Consider the following 15,730-nt stretch of genomic DNA (forward strand, 5'->3'; position numbering starts at 1 on the left):
CTTTCTGCCATAGGGTGGTGTCATCTGCATATCTGAGGTTATTGACATTTCTCCCGGCAATCTTGATTCCAGCTTGTGCTTCTTCCAGCCCAGTGTTTCTCATGATGTACTCTGCATAGAAGTTAAATAAGCAGGGTGACAATATACAGCCTTAATGTACTCCTTTTCCTATTTGGAACCAGTCTGTTGTTCCATGTCCCATTCTAACTGTTCCTTCCTGACCTGCATACAGGTTTCTCAAGAGGCAGGTCAGGTGGTCTGGTATTCCCATCTCTTTCAGAATTTTCCAGTTTATTGTGATCCACACAGTCAAAGCCTAGGGCATAGTCAGTAAAGCAGAAATAGATGTTTTTCTGGAACTCTCTTGCTTTTTTGGTGATCCAGCAGATGTTGGCAACTTGATCTCTGGTTCCTCTGCCTTTTCTAAAACCAGCTTGAACATCTGTAAGTTCACGGTTCACATATTGCTGAAGCCTGGCTTGGAGAATTTTGAACAGTACTTTACTAGTGTGTGAGATGAGTGCAATTGTGCAGTAGTTTGAGCATTCTTTGGCATTGCCTTTCTTTGGGATTGGAATGAAACCTAACCTTTTCCAGTCCTGTGGCCACTGCTGAGTTTTCCAAATTCACTGACATATTGAATGTAACACTTTCACAGCATCAATGTTTATTGTAGTACTATTCATAGTAGCCAAAAGGTGAAAACCAAATATCCATCAAATGATGAATGGACAAACAATTGTGGTCTATCCATATAATGGAATATTATTTATATCTATAATATTATTTATATTATACAATGGAATATTATTTTGTATAATATTATTCCACAGAAAGAATGGTGTCCTGATACATGCTACAACATGGATATATGCTAAGTGAATTAAACCAGTCACAAAAGACCATATATTAAATGATTCTGTTTGTATCAAATATCTGGAATGGGCAAATCTATAGAGACAGAAAGTATATTAGTGGTTGCTTAGAGTTGAGGGAGGTTGGGTGTGGAGAGGGTGATAACTAAAGAGTATGGTGTTTCTTTTTTTTTTTTAATTTATTTTATTGAAGTATAGTTAATTTACATTGTTGTGTTAATTTCTACTGTAGAGCAAAGTGATTTCATTATACATATATATACATTCTTCTTCATATTCTTTTCCATTATGATTTATCACAGGGTATTAAATATATTTCCCTGTGCTAAATGGAACTTTGTTGTTTATCCTTTCTCTCTATAATTGTTTGCATCTGCTGATCTCAAACTCCCAATTCATCGCTCTCCCACCTCCCTCCCCCTGGCTTCCTTAAGTCTGTTCTCTGTGTCTGTGAGTCTGTTTCTGTTTCATGGAAGTTCATTTGTGTCATATTTTAGATTCCACATATAAGTGATATCGTATGATACTTGTCTTTCTAACTTAGTTCCTTAAGTATGATCATCTCTAGGTCCCTCCATGTTGCTACATTATTTCACTCTTTCTTATGGCTGAGCAGTATTCCATTATATGTATACACCTATATATATTTTATATATATATACAACATCTTTACCCATTCATCTGTCAGTGGACATTTAGATTGCCTATTGTACATATTGCCACAATGAACATTGAGGTGTATGAATCTTTTCAAATTATAGTTTACTGCAGATATATGCCCAGGAGTAGGATTGAGGAACCTCCTACTGTTTTCTGTAGGGGCTACACTAGTATACATTTGGGTTTCCTTTTAAAGTGATGAAAATATTCTGAAATTGTGGTGATGGTTGCACATGTCTGTTAATGTACTAAAAACTATTGAATTGTGTACTTTAAATGGGTGAACTGTAAAGTATGTAAATTATATCTCAATAAAGCTGTTATTAAAAGCTAAATTAAAAAGTAATACCTCCTCCTATATGTATCTATACCTATAGTAAAGCACATAGTCTGATTATAATTAATTTAAGGAATCTGTCTTTCTTGGGAATTCTCTGGTGGTCCATTGGTTGGGAATCTGTGCTTTCAACTGCCAAGGGGCCAGATTTGATCCCAGGTTGGGAAACAAAGATCCCGGAAGCTGCGTAGCACGGCCCACCCCACCCTAAAATCTGTCTCTGTCATTACATTAGGAAGCTCCAGAGAATAGTGTCTTGGCATTCCCTAACAAGCATAGTGCTTTGCACTATGTTAAGAATTGAACAATTAGTTTCTTTAGGTAGATATATTCCTAAGTATTTTATTCTTTCCGTTGCAATGGTGAATGGAATTGTTTCCTTAATTTCTCTTTCTGTTTTCTCATTATTAGTGTATAGGAATGCAAGGGATTTCTGTGTGTTGATTTTATATCCTGCAACTTTACTATAGTCATTGATTAGTTCTAGTAATTTTCTGGTGGAGTCTTTAGGGTTTTCTATGTAGAGGATCATGTCATCTGCAAACAGTGAGAGTTTTACTTCTTCTTTTCCAATTTGGATTCCTTTTATTTCTTTTTCTGCTCTGATTGCTGTGGCCAAAACTTCCAAAACTATGTTGAATAGTAATGGTGAAAGTGGGCACCCTTGTCTTGTTCCTGACTTTAGAGGAAATGCTTTCAATTTTTCACCATTGAGGATAATGTTTGCTGTGGGTTTGTCATATATAGCTTTTATTATGTTGAGGTATGTTCCTTCTATTCCTGCTTTCTGGAGAGTTTTTATCATAAATGGGTGTTGAATTTTGTCAAAGGCTTTCTCTGCATCTATTGAGATAATCATATGGTTTTTATTTTTCAATTTGTTACTGTGGTGTATTACATTGATTGATTTGCGGATATTGAAGAATCCTTGCATCCCTGGGATAAAGCCCACTTGGTCATGGTGTATGATCTTTTTAATGTGTTGTTGGATTCTGATTGCTAGAATTTTGTTTAGGATTTTTGCATCTATGTTCATCAGTGATATTGGCCTGTAGTTTTCTTTTTTGTGGGATCTTTGTCAGGTTTTGGTATTAGGGTGATGGTGGCCTCATAGAATGAATTTGGAAGTTTACCTTCCTCTGCAATTTTCTGGAAGAGTTTGAGCAGGATAGGTGTTAGCTCTTCTCTAAAGTTTTGGTAGAATTCAGCTGTGAAGCCATCTGGACCTGGGCTTTTGTCTGCTGGAAGATTTTTGATTACAGTTTCAATTTCCGTGCTTGTGATGGGTCTGTTAAGATTTTCTATTTCTTCCTGATCGAGTTTTGGAAAGTTGTACTTTTCTAAGAATTTGTCCATTTCTTCCACGTTGTCCATTTTATTGGCATATAATTGTTGATAGTAGTCTCTTATGATCCTTTGTATTTCTGTGTTGTCTGTTGTGATCTCTCCATTTTCATTTCTAATTTTATTGATTTGATTTTTCTCCCTTTGTTTCTTGATGAGTCTGGCTAATGGTTTGTCAATTTTATTTATCCTTTCAAAGAACCAGCTTTTGGTTTTGTTGATTTTTGTTATGGTCTCTTTTGTTTCTTTTGCATTTATTTCTGCTCTAATTTTTAAGATTTCTTTCCTTCTACTAACGCTGGGGTTCTTCATTTCTTCCTTTTCTAGTTGCTTTAGGTGTAGAGTTAGGTTATTTATTTGACTTTTTTCTTGTTTCTTGAGGTGTGCCTGTATTGCTATGAACTTTCCCCTTAGGACTGCTTTTACCGTATCCCACAGGTTTTGGGTTGTTGTGTTTTCATTTTCATTCGTTTCTATGCAAATTTTGATTTCTTTTTTGATTTCTTCTGTGATTTGTTGGTTATTCAGCAGCGTGTTGTTCAGCCTCCATATGTTGGAATTTTTAATCGTTTTTCTCCTGTAATTGAGATCTAATCTTACTGCATTATGGTCAGAAAAGATGCTTGGAATGATTTCTGTTTTTTTGAATTTACCAAGGCTAGCTTTATGGCCCAGGATGCTATGGGGAGGGAGGAGGGAGGAGGGTTCAGGATGGGGAGCACATGTATACCTGTGATGGATTCATTTTGATGTTTGGCAAAACTAATACAATTATGTAAAGTTTAAAAATAAAGTAAAATTAAAAAAAAAAAAAAAAAGAATTGAACAATTAAATTCCTTCACTGTAAAAAAAGGGCAACCCACTCCTATATCTTGCCTGGAGAATTCCATGGACAGAGAAGCCTGGTGGGCTGTAGTCCATGGGGTTACAGAGAGTTGGACACGACTGAGTCACACACACACACACACACACACACACACACACACACACACTGTAAAAGAGAAATAAAAAAATGTTGCCACAACTTGTTGTTCCAAAATTGTGTTTTATAATTTTTTACATTTATTGTTTTTTATAATTTTTTACATTTATTGTTTTTTGGAAAAATAAATAATTTTCTCACATATTATTTCTTCAGCTTAGTTTCCATTTTGTATTTGAAGTTGCACATAAGTAATTTATTACCTTATTTTTACCTTTAGGCGTATTCTGATCTTTGGGATTTGCATATATACAAGCATTTTATACACGTTATCAGTAAGACCTTCTTGTCATTTCAACTAGCTTAATGTTTGTTTTTTAAATCAAGTTAACTTTATGAAATTTGAATCTACACTTTTGTGGATGTTTGAATTTAACATAATTTTTCTTTTTTGTGTGTGTGGTGTGTCTATGTGTGTATGTTATTTTTCTAGTATTTACTAGAGATGAAAAGTCTCATTTTACCTCCAGAACACATTCTGAAACGGGGTGATAGTGAAGCAATTGCCTATGCTTTCTTTCATCTTCAGCACTGGAAGAGAATAGAAGGTGCTCTTCATCTGTTACAGTGCACGTGGGAAGGCAGTAAGTATTCTTTTCCAAATGCAGTGCTAATCTTTCTGACTATTCATTGCATTCACAGGCAGTCTTTTTTTAATGAGATTGTCTGGGTTTCGTTAAGGATTTATTGTTCAGATTGGTTTGAAAGTGAACTCTGCGGTGTTCATTGGTTTATTGGTAGAAGAAATGTGTAATGTGCTTATATTAAAACCACATTTAGGAAAAGCAGGATGAAAAACTGGGTATTCTGCTGTATGTTCACTTATATTAAATATTTATAAGGAAAAATATTAAAATTTATAAACCTTCATTTTTTCATGTGGCTTGCTACTCTAATATTTTTTAAATTGGACTTTTTTTGGTTTTGAGATGTGTACAATATGAAACTTTTTTCATTACTGAAATCAACTTAATTCTTTAAAAAAATTTTAAAAAATATTTATTTTTAAAAATTTATATGATGACTGTGCCAGGTCTTTGTTGTGGCATGTAGGATCTAGTTCCCTGACCAAGGATTGAACCCATGCCCCCTGCATCGAGAACTTCGAGACTTAGCTACTGAACCATCAGGGAAATTCCCCCCAATTTTTTAATTGTGGTAAAATATATATAACATAAAAGCATTTTAAACATTTTAAAATGCTCAGTTCTGTGAAATGCATGTACATTGTTGTGCAACCATCACCATCATCCATCCTGAGTTTTTTCATCAACCCAAACAGAAATTCTGTGCCAACTGAAATATAACTCCTCATTGTTTACTCCTTCCCAGCCCCCTGGTAACCATTCTATTTTTTGTCTCTCTGAGTTTGACTACTCTAGGTATCTCATATAAGTGAAATCATACATTTGTCCTTTTATATGTGGCTTATTTCATTTACATATTATTGAAGTATGTGTAAGAGTTTTATTCTTTTTAAGGATGAATAATATTCCATTGTAAGTGTATACAAAATTTTGTTTATCCATTCATCCATCAGTGGACATTTGGACTGTTTCCACCTTTTGGCTATTGTGGATAATGCTGCTGTGAACATAGGTACAAAAGAACCTGTTTAATTCTTGCTTTCAATTCTTCTGGGTGTACTCCTAGAAGTGGAATTGCTAGATCATATAATTTTGTGTTTAATTCTTTGAGGAACCACCGTACTGTTTTCTATAGCAGCTGAACCATGTAACATTCCACATGCAATGCACAGGGATTTCACTTTCTTTATATCCTTGCCAATACTTGTTATTTTCTGCTTTTTGGTAATAGCACCCTAATGGGTATGAAATAGTACCTCATTTTGATTTGCATTTCCCTAATAATTAATAATGTTGAACATATTTTTATGTGTTAGTTGGCCATTTGTATATTTCTTTGGAAAATTGGATTATTTTCCACTAACTACCACATCTCTCATTTGTAACTTTTTAGAATTAGCTGTAGATGAAAATTCAAAAATGAATTCAGTGCACATTCTAAATAACAACTAAAACTTGCTAATCTCCTCAGTTCTCAAACATTGCACTAAGGCACTTTTGGATATTATAGTAAATTCACAAGAGTGCCATGAGATTTTAAATTTTTCATAGAAACGCAGCAATACACCATTGAAACTGTAGCTCTAGATAGTTAAAGGTTTCAGCAGTATTCTGTTTTCTTTCAGTGTTGTCACAGCTTTGCAAAGCTGGGTTTTTGTTAGTTGCTATGATTAAAGGAAGTACCACACAAAACTCAGTGTGCAACAGGAAATGAGGATGGTATTATCCAAAGTGATTGTGAGGTTTGAGAAATTATGTGGTGTCCAACAGGCTCATATATCCCATTAGGGAGAAATGATGGTTATTTAAAATTGAAATAACTTTTTTCCTTTAATTTATGTGTATTTTTTTCAACTTGCTGCTAAGCTGTTAGAACAAAAGCTTTTGAAATTGATCAGACCCACTACTTAATAAGTGGAATTGTTAAATACTTCTTACAGCCTAGGGGCATCATAGCAAATTACTGAGACATGAAGCGCACCACGTGTCCTTGAATCAAGAAAATTTGGGAACCTCTGTATTAACTTTTGCTGAGCGTTAGGCACTGTGGTTGATACTGACAATATACAGGTTAATGAAAACAGAACCACTGAAACTGAGGAGTTCGATGTTTTGAGGTACTTAGATTTTCTTTTGGTTTTTCTCCAGTAGTTTGCAAGCTTCTCAAAACTATGTAGTCTGTCTTAATCACTTTGTATGTGTCATCAGTGCCTAGCCTGCTTGGCACGTAGGAAGTTCTCCATAAGTATATGATTGATTTTGTGTTTTGTGAACAATCATCTTAATGAATGATTTCCTAGTGTCACTGATGTAATTTGCTCTGTGACTTCGGAAAGTCGCTGAATTTTGTAGCAAAACAAAAATCCGTATTTTGACAAAAGTTCATAGATCCAAGCACTAAAGGAAAAACAAAAACCTTATAATTTTGATAGTTGAGTAGATCAATAAAGATTTCTTCTTTAAGAAGTCTGTAGGAATGGATGATAATCTAGATAAAGGATGCATAAACTTTTTCTGTAAAGGACCAGTTGGTAAATATTTAGTCTTTGTGGGCCATAGTCTCTGTCACAATTACCCAACTCTTACAGCATGGAAGCAGCCTTTTATAATATATAAATAAGGAGACTTGGCTATATTCTAATATAATTTTATTTATAAAAACAGATAGTGGTCCAGGTCTGACCAAAGGTGACCCCTTTATATACTTAATTTAGGTACTTTGGTGACCCCTGATCTAAATTAAGCTCTGCTTACAGAAAACTTTGGTATCAGCTCAAATATGAAGTTAGGATCCATTGAAAACTCTTAGGTTGACAGAAGTTATGACTACAACAGTTGTTTGATTTCCCTAAGAAGTGGAATTCACATGTGGAGAGTTAAGTATTTTGTGTTTGTAATGAGGAGACTGAGGCAAGGACACAGCCAGTCTTATCTTCCACTACTCCCTTTAGTTTTATTTCAGTTAGATCAATTCACTATTCTCTAAATAAAATTTATTCTTCTTATTTGTTCCTCTGAATATTTTGTTTCTTTCGTGTAAAATGCATCTCTAAAAAAGAAAACAAAATGCTATGTGGGGGACTTCCCTGGTGGTCCACTGTCTAAGACTCCATGCTCCCAATGCCGGGGGCCCAGGTTACACCTGTAGTCCAGGAACTAGATTCCACATGCCTCAAAAAAAGAAAAAAGATCCCCCATGCTGCCTTGAAGATTGAAGATCCCGTATGCTGCAACTAAGACTGGGCACAACTGAACAAATATTTTTTTAAAATAAATTTTAAAAATACATCTCCAAAATAGCTTTGATTATAGTAGATGATGAAAGTGAGATTGAATTGCATGTCAACAAATGTATATTTTTTTCCCTCAGCTTTTAGAATGATTCCATATCCATTAGAGAAAGGCCATCTGTTTTATCCTTATCCCAGCTGCACAGAGACTGCTGATAGAGAGCTATTACCTTGTAAGTAAATATTCAAGTTTTTCTAAACTTAAAATTAGTTGTGAGATTATTTTTCATAGTATTCTCCCATTTTAAAAGTACCTCTGGTTGAAGTTCAGGATACTGTTTAAATACTATTTTAACCAGTTCTTGGATGTAGTTGCATAATTTAGTTTATATTTTTGTGGTAAAACCTTGTACTTGGTTCAGTAAAGGACACACAGATGAAAGTTTTTGTTTTTCTTTTCTTATAAGCAGTCATCTTAAAGAAGAAATAATACCAATCCTTCACAAACTCTTTTCAGAAAATGAAGGAGCACTCTCCAGCTCATTCTGTGAGACCAGCATTACCATAACAACACAGTCAGACAAAACATTCAAGAAAGCTATAGAACAATATCTCTCATGAACATAGACACAAATGTCTTCAACAAAATGTTAGCAAACTGAATCCACCAACATGTAAAAAGGATTATGCTCCATGGCCAATTGGGATTTACCTCACAAATGCGAGGTTGCTTTAACATCTGAAAATGTAATAGAATAAAGGACAATAGATGGAGAATAGCATTTGACAAAAATCCTATACCCATTCATGATAAAAATTCTGAACAAACTGGGAATAAAAGGGAGCTTCCTCAACCTGATAAAGAGCATCTACGAAAAACCCACAGCTCACATCATACTTAATGATGAAAGACTGAATGCTTTCCCCCTAAGATCAGGAACAAGACAAGGATGTCTGCTCTCTTCTCTTCAGCATTGTAGTAAAGGCTCTAGTTAATGCCACCAAGCAAGAAAAAGAAATAAAAGGCATTCATGTTTGAAAGAAAGAAGTAAAACTGTTTTTATTCACAGATGACATAATCTTCATGAATTCCATAAAAATACTATTAGAACTAATAAACTAGTTCAGCAAGGTTGCAGGATATAATATTGATATATATATACACACATATATATATAACTCAGTCATATATTTATATACCAGCAAAACAGACCCAATGAGAGTAGCATCAAAAAGAACAAACAATTTAGGAATAAATTAAAAGAAATGTGAGATTTTTAAAATCCACTAAATACTGCTTGGAAGAATTAAAGAAAATGAAATAGATAGTCCATGTTTATGGATTGGAAGCCCCAATATTATTTTGATGACAATTCTCTTCTAATTGATCTATTAATTCAATACAATTCTTACAAATTGATAAGCTGATCCCAAAATGTATATGGCATGTTAAAGGACCCAGAACAGTCAAAATAATCTTTACAAAGTAGAGTGAAATTGGAGGGACTATACTTCTCAATATATTAAAAAAAAAAGAAATAGAGTCAAGAAGAGAACAAGAAATACATAAGGGTTATGATTGCTGAAAGTGTTTTTGTCTAGTTCCTGCTTTTAGGAAGCTAAACTTTTGAAAGAATAGTCTGCTTTTTGTCTCAGCTGTCTTATCATCCACTCACTCTTTTTCTCTGTGAGCTGGTAAATTTGTTGAATTAGCCTTTTTATGATTTAACTGATACGTAAGGATGCTGACAGTTATAAACACTAGTTTCCTCTTATAAAATAAATCTGTACCACAGTTTTTACAATTCTGGGTTCATTAGAACTAAAGTGTAGGAAGGAAAGTTGCAGTTTTACAGCCATCACACTTAAGAGCTGAAAAGTTCGAACAGATAGATAAAAACTTAGGAGAGCTTATGGAAGTTGAGTATGCTGATATTTTTCTCCCACAATTTTTATTTTTGAGTATGTTGTATATGTGACATGTCAACCATACACACACACATCCATGTGTGTGTTATATGCTTAAATATTTTATTATGTAATCTATTTAACATATACATACATAGCCTTTATATTTTATATCTCTTAACATACATGGGGTTAAGATATGTTTGTAAGTTATATATAATATGTATATTATTAAATACATGTTTTATAAGTAGTCAATGTTGTAAGCACTCTTTGGGTATAAGGGAGCCACTTCAAGTTAGCTTAAAAATAAAGAGAATTTGTTGGAAGAAGCCTGAGTTATCTCAAAGAACACAAAGGCAACAATTATACTTGCACTTTGGAAGAGACCAAAACCAGAAGGCTATCAGGATTTCTATAAGGAGTCATTTCTCTGTGTATCTCTGTCTCTGACTGCATTTTTCAGTCTCTCCTATTCTTACTTTCCTTTTTATTCCCCAACTCCATCTTTTCTTTGTATGAACTTTCATTTCTGCTTCTCTCAGTGTATCTGCTTCATTTTTATCTTGCTCTTTGCAGTTTGGCTCTCCCTTTCTTAGACACATGTAGCCAGGCTTGATAACTCCGGTGCAGCTCTGAATTTACATGTCATCAATTCAGGAGGATAATATAGAATGAAGAATATCTCAATCCTGCTTCTAAAACTTCTGGGAGAGTAAATCAGATTTACCCAGGTGTTCATCTCTAATCCAGTCTGCTATGGCCTAGTGACAGGATCAGGTCGTGTAAACAAAATTACCAAAATATCTCTTTCCCGCTACATCACAAAACTGACTTAGGTGTCGTTATTTTCTGGGAGAGAATGAGATCACTAAGGGAAACTGTATAGAGTGTGAGACACAAATTAAAGGTGAACCATGATGAAAATTTCTAAGGAATGGGTGGCCAATAAGGAGTCAGAAGATTCAGTGAAGGAGTGGTCTGAGACAGGACAGGAACCAGAACTAGATATCCTAGAAACTAAAAGGAGAAAACAAATTGCAAGTGAGGAGGAGTATCCAAGGTATTAAATAAGGTAATTACTGAGAAGAATCCATTGACTTTGGCAATTAGAAGATCATTAGTGTTAGAAATATTTTCTTTCCTCAGGAGAGGGTGGTGGTAGTAGGTGTTGTGTTTCTGTTTTAATGGGAACAAGGATATTTAAGGCAAAGGAATGAATCTTTAATTGTGGAACATTAAAATGCAAGAGTGTATTACATTAGGCTAATACATTTAACCTAAAATAATGCCCCCCAAATCATTACAGAAGTTGCCTGATAATATAAGGCAAGCTTTCATAGTACTGTGAATAAAATCATCAAGTCATTATTTTGTATTGTCAGAGCCTCAGGCTATAAGAACGGAGAGTTTGTGTAATGGAAGGACTTTGTTATTTCTAGGGGTCTGCTAAGTCACTTCAGTCATGTCTGACTCTGTGTGACCCCATAGACAGTAGCCCACGAGGCTCCCCTGTCCCTGGGATTCTCCAGGCAAGAACACTAGTGGGTTGCCATTTCCTTCTCCAATGCATGAAAATGAAAAGTGAAAGCAAAGTCACTCAGTCATGTCCGACTCTTAGCGACCCCATGAACTGCAGCCCACCAGGCTCCTCCGTCCATGGGATTTTCCAGGCAAGAGTATTGGAGTGGGGTGCCATTGCCTTCTCCATTCTAGGGGTCTACTCATTTGCAAATTCTAGAAGCTATGAGAGGAGGGATGTTCTGGGGTGTAGTTTGATTATATTGTATATTCTTAGAGTATTTTTTCTGTCTTTATGATAAAATGAACAAATTTTTATTAATGTGGAGCTTTAATTCCCAAGAGTACTTAAGGTTTTTTGCTTTCAATTCTCCTTCAACTTTGATATGACTTAAGGCATTCTGGAATTTGCTTATGAACCTCATAAGTTCAGACTTGAACTATTCCCTTAGTTCACATAGCTATTTAGTTGTCTTTTATGCCTCCTGATAAATTTTTCTCTACAAGTCAGTGATGAAATTTGAACTTTACTTCTAAGGGAGTGTTTCTGTACTAGTCATCCATTATTTTGATGTATTAGCCAAACATTGACTGACAAATGAATCTATAGAAAGCAATCCAAAAAGAAACAATTGGATCTCTCCTATAGTATAAAAATTTCGTATTTTAGAAAATTATCCTATTAAAGCTATACAGTTTTCTACCTCATAAAGTAGGAATAATACTATCTATCTCCTAGGATTATTGAAAAAAATAATATAAATAAAAGCACTTTGTAAGCCACAACATGCTGTCGTTTCATAAATATTATTTATTTTGCTCTCTTACACAAAAGCAACTATAGTAACATTGGCGTGTGTAAGTATTTGTTCCCTATCTTTGCAAATACCATGGTTTTTATCTTTTGATTTGCTAGAAGAAGTTGGCCTCTCATGGCTGAGGGACAGAGCATAGGGGACTGATTTTTTGGGGGTGCTGAAAGCACAGTGTTGTTCATAGCTTCTAATGTTTCTAACTTTAAAAATTTCAGATTTGGTGTGCTTTTACTTTAAACATGACACAAGGCTTTGGAAATTTTCTGCATTTTTAATGAGTTTGCTTTTTGGTATGTACTTTCTGAAGATAGTATATAATACATAAAAAATATCCTGGCTACTGAAGGAAACTTAGGTGTAATCTTCTCTGTGAATCATTATGTTTTAAAATGTTAAATTTATAGTTGACCTTGATTCAGCACTGAATTAGTCATTCCTTACTTATGCAGGGTATTACATCAGGAATTCCTCGGTCTGTGTCCAACCCTGTGAGCAGCCAACTGAAGTCCCAGAATAGCTCTCAGTTTAACAGACATTTATTGAGCACCTACTGTGTACCAATCATTGTAATAGGTTCCTGACATCATTGTTATTCAAGTATTTTCACATTTCAAATAAGATAAAAATACTTGAATACTATTGGTAATGAAATATCTAATCACTAGAAAAATAATAACCTTTGTAAATGTGTAAATGTAAAAATAAGACAATAGACTCCATTTGTGTTCAGAATCTAGGACTTTGATGTTCTGGTTAGATTTTTACAGTGCTCAATGAAATGTCACATAAGTGGGTAAAATTATTAACTGATTGTTCTAGGAAATCTCCAACCACATGTCTATTTCTTGATCTCTGTACTCATGTCTGAGCTCCCAAAGATCAAAAATTAAAACAACACCTTTATAAAGTGCTTACAGTGTTCATCATAACAACTCCATGGCAACTGCTAGAGGGTTTAGCAACTTATTCAAGATCACACAGCTAATAAATGACAAAGCTCTTTTTCAAAACCACCTCAGCATGACTACAATTACTGCTCTTTCTCACAGTGCCATCCTTTTCCCAGTTCCCAGTAGTCATCTAACTATGTAGATGTGCTGTTGATGCTATAAATAATGGATAACTTCTTTCTACCTTGCTTGACCAGAGACTTCTTGTTTTTGTTTTTTTTTTTTTAATTTTCCCTTTTTAGTTTTTAGAAATGGATTTCACTTGAAAATATTAAAACTGGCTTACACTATATTCTGAAATAAAATCCATTTCTATCTTTTCTCTCTTTCAGCATTTCATCATGTTTCTGTTTACCCAAAGAAGGAGATTCCTTTTTTCATCCATTTCACAGCAGGACTATGTTCTTCTACAGCAATGATAGCTTTTCTTACACACCAGTTTCCTGAAATCATGGGTGTTTTTGCTAAAGCTGTAAGTATGATCTCAAGGACTTGTATAGAATATTTGTAAAACACACAAGAAACCATCTCTGATCTGTTTGTGCTAAACCAGTTGAGCAGTGGAAGATATTTGTTATAAAGTAAATTACAGGAATTGATTTATAAAGTTGCTGCCATAAATATGTCAAACATAAGTTTTTGGTGATTTGAGCTATATTTTTGTTGCTTAAAAGTTTTGAAAATACAATGTCATAAATTATAAAGCTGGTCTTTGTAGATCACTTTTGGTAGTAAAGTTAACCCTTCTTACTAGTTAAAGAATAATCCAGCCCTTTTAAATGCATTTTCTTTGGGATTTTAAAAAAAAATTCCTTGTTTTGTACAAAAGCCTTTTGGTTTTTCCATTTAAATGAAATCATTAGTTCTAAGGATTTGCTGAATGTTATATTCAAGAGTGCCCCTAGGATAAGGAATAAGTAGGTAAGATAGGACAGTTGAGACATTTGTCCTGGGTTCAGAATGTGCCCTTTCACTCAAAAGTCTTCCTTGTTATTATATGTGCATATTCTTACTGATCTTCCCAACCTTGGATGTAGAACCATCTACAGACCTTTATTTTCATTTTTACCCCTTAGTTTTGAACAGCTTCCCCATTTCCTGACCCAGGCCCAGAAAGTACTTGAGGATTGATTTTAAAGAGAGTATCCTGTGATTATTAACTTTTCTACATAAACCTATTAATTAATGTCACTGACTCAAAGCAAAATTACCAAAGAGAAGTCCCTTTAAGTCTCTAAGCCTAATAAAAAAAGACATGTCTTGTACATCTTTGCATTTTTACTAAGTAATGAATTCAAACCCAAAAAGAAAATGTTAATTCATTATACTCCCAAATAGAAAAGCACTGAGAATCATAGAAATATTAGCCTTTATTTGGTAATGCAGTTTCTATATTTTTCTCTTTGTGCCTCCATTATAACTCCCTGTGTCCTCACAGTTTCTTTTCTTGCCTTAAGAATAGTTTATTTTGTGCCTTAAAGATTAGCTGGTTTTCTTCTGGCATCAGTAGTGAGAGCACTGGTTTCTCTTTTTCCCTGAAGGTCAACTATTATAATGTGTTAAGTTGCCACTGGCTGTAGGCCTAAGAGTTTGAGACTACAGTTGATTCTGGGTCAGGCTTCAAGAAGGATGACTTTTTACTGTTGTTCAGGGAGTATAGATATTTGGGTTGGAAACTGACTCTTCTACTTCCTTTTAGTATAAAAAGAAAGCTTACTGATCCCACCATAACTCTGTTGCTTGCAGTGGTGCTGATTGGCGAGTGTGTGTCTCAAACTGAAATGACCTCACTGTGTAATCTGGCATGGAAAAAAATGGACTAAACAGAGAATCCCGTCCATTTAACAAGCAGAAAAAAATATGCAGCTGTGTATTTGAGATCACAGAAAAGCAGTGGGAGAGATGGTCTCTCAGGGCATTGGGAAGGAGGTAAAATAGAGAGAGGAGGGAGATCTAGAATCTGGAGTAGAGATACAGTAATTGTTAGCAGTGTCCTTCCATGAAGTACTGGCTAAAATTAATGTGGAGTTAGTATCTAATGTCTGCCTTACCTAAGAGATCTCTGATGCACCAAAAGAGCCTTTAGGATTACATAACACAAGCTCCTAGCAGTGTCTGAGAATAAGTAATTATCCATTTGAAAGTTGAAGCTTCTTTTTTAGATCAAAAGTTATTAATTTACTGTGATTCTAGTTGATGAACAATAAATAGACATTTGTTTACTATCTTTTGGTATGTGTTGCTGGTATGTAGTGTTTAAAATGTGCCTGACAGCAAACTTCTACAGCTAGATTTTATCCCCGTGGCCTTTACATGTACAGTTTAAATTCCTAAAAGTTAAGTATTTACTGAAAGTACCTGCAGATCAATATTCGGTATGTAGTAGTTCCAAGGGCTGTTTCCATTTAAGAATTAATGGGAAATGAAAACAATATAGGCAGACTCCAGTTTATAAACTCAATAAACAATTACCCTAGTAGACAGCAAGAGAACCAGAGGTTCACATTCTTCTTACCACTT

General features: G+C 34.5%; 1 protein-coding gene across 23 annotated transcripts in view; it reads left to right on the plus strand.

Moving 5' to 3' along the window:
- The window catches only part of ST7L (suppression of tumorigenicity 7 like), a 147,409-nt gene that overhangs the window by 55,564 nt on the left and 76,115 nt on the right, over nt 1–15,730 (plus strand). For 20 of the 23 annotated variants that reach the window (XR_011565750.1, XM_070785910.1, XM_019956822.2 and 17 more), the window contains 3 exons: nt 4,633–4,783; nt 8,157–8,249; nt 13,543–13,682. Coding sequence is in view for 22 of the 23 variants with exons in the window: in XM_070785910.1 (XP_070642011.1) it covers nt 4,633–4,783; nt 8,157–8,249; nt 13,543–13,682 (384 nt within the window). In the remaining variant the exon portion in view is untranslated. Of the gene's footprint in view, nt 1–4,632; nt 4,784–8,156; nt 8,250–13,542; nt 15,436–15,730 lie in introns of those variants that run through there. The other 3 variants (XM_019956817.2, XM_070785900.1, XM_019956818.2) reach the window with 3 other exon arrangements.

The sequence above is a fragment of the Bos indicus genome, chromosome 3 (genome assembly GCF_029378745.1).
Source record: "Bos indicus isolate NIAB-ARS_2022 breed Sahiwal x Tharparkar chromosome 3, NIAB-ARS_B.indTharparkar_mat_pri_1.0, whole genome shotgun sequence".
Lineage (NCBI taxonomy): Eukaryota > Metazoa > Chordata > Mammalia > Artiodactyla > Bovidae > Bos > Bos indicus.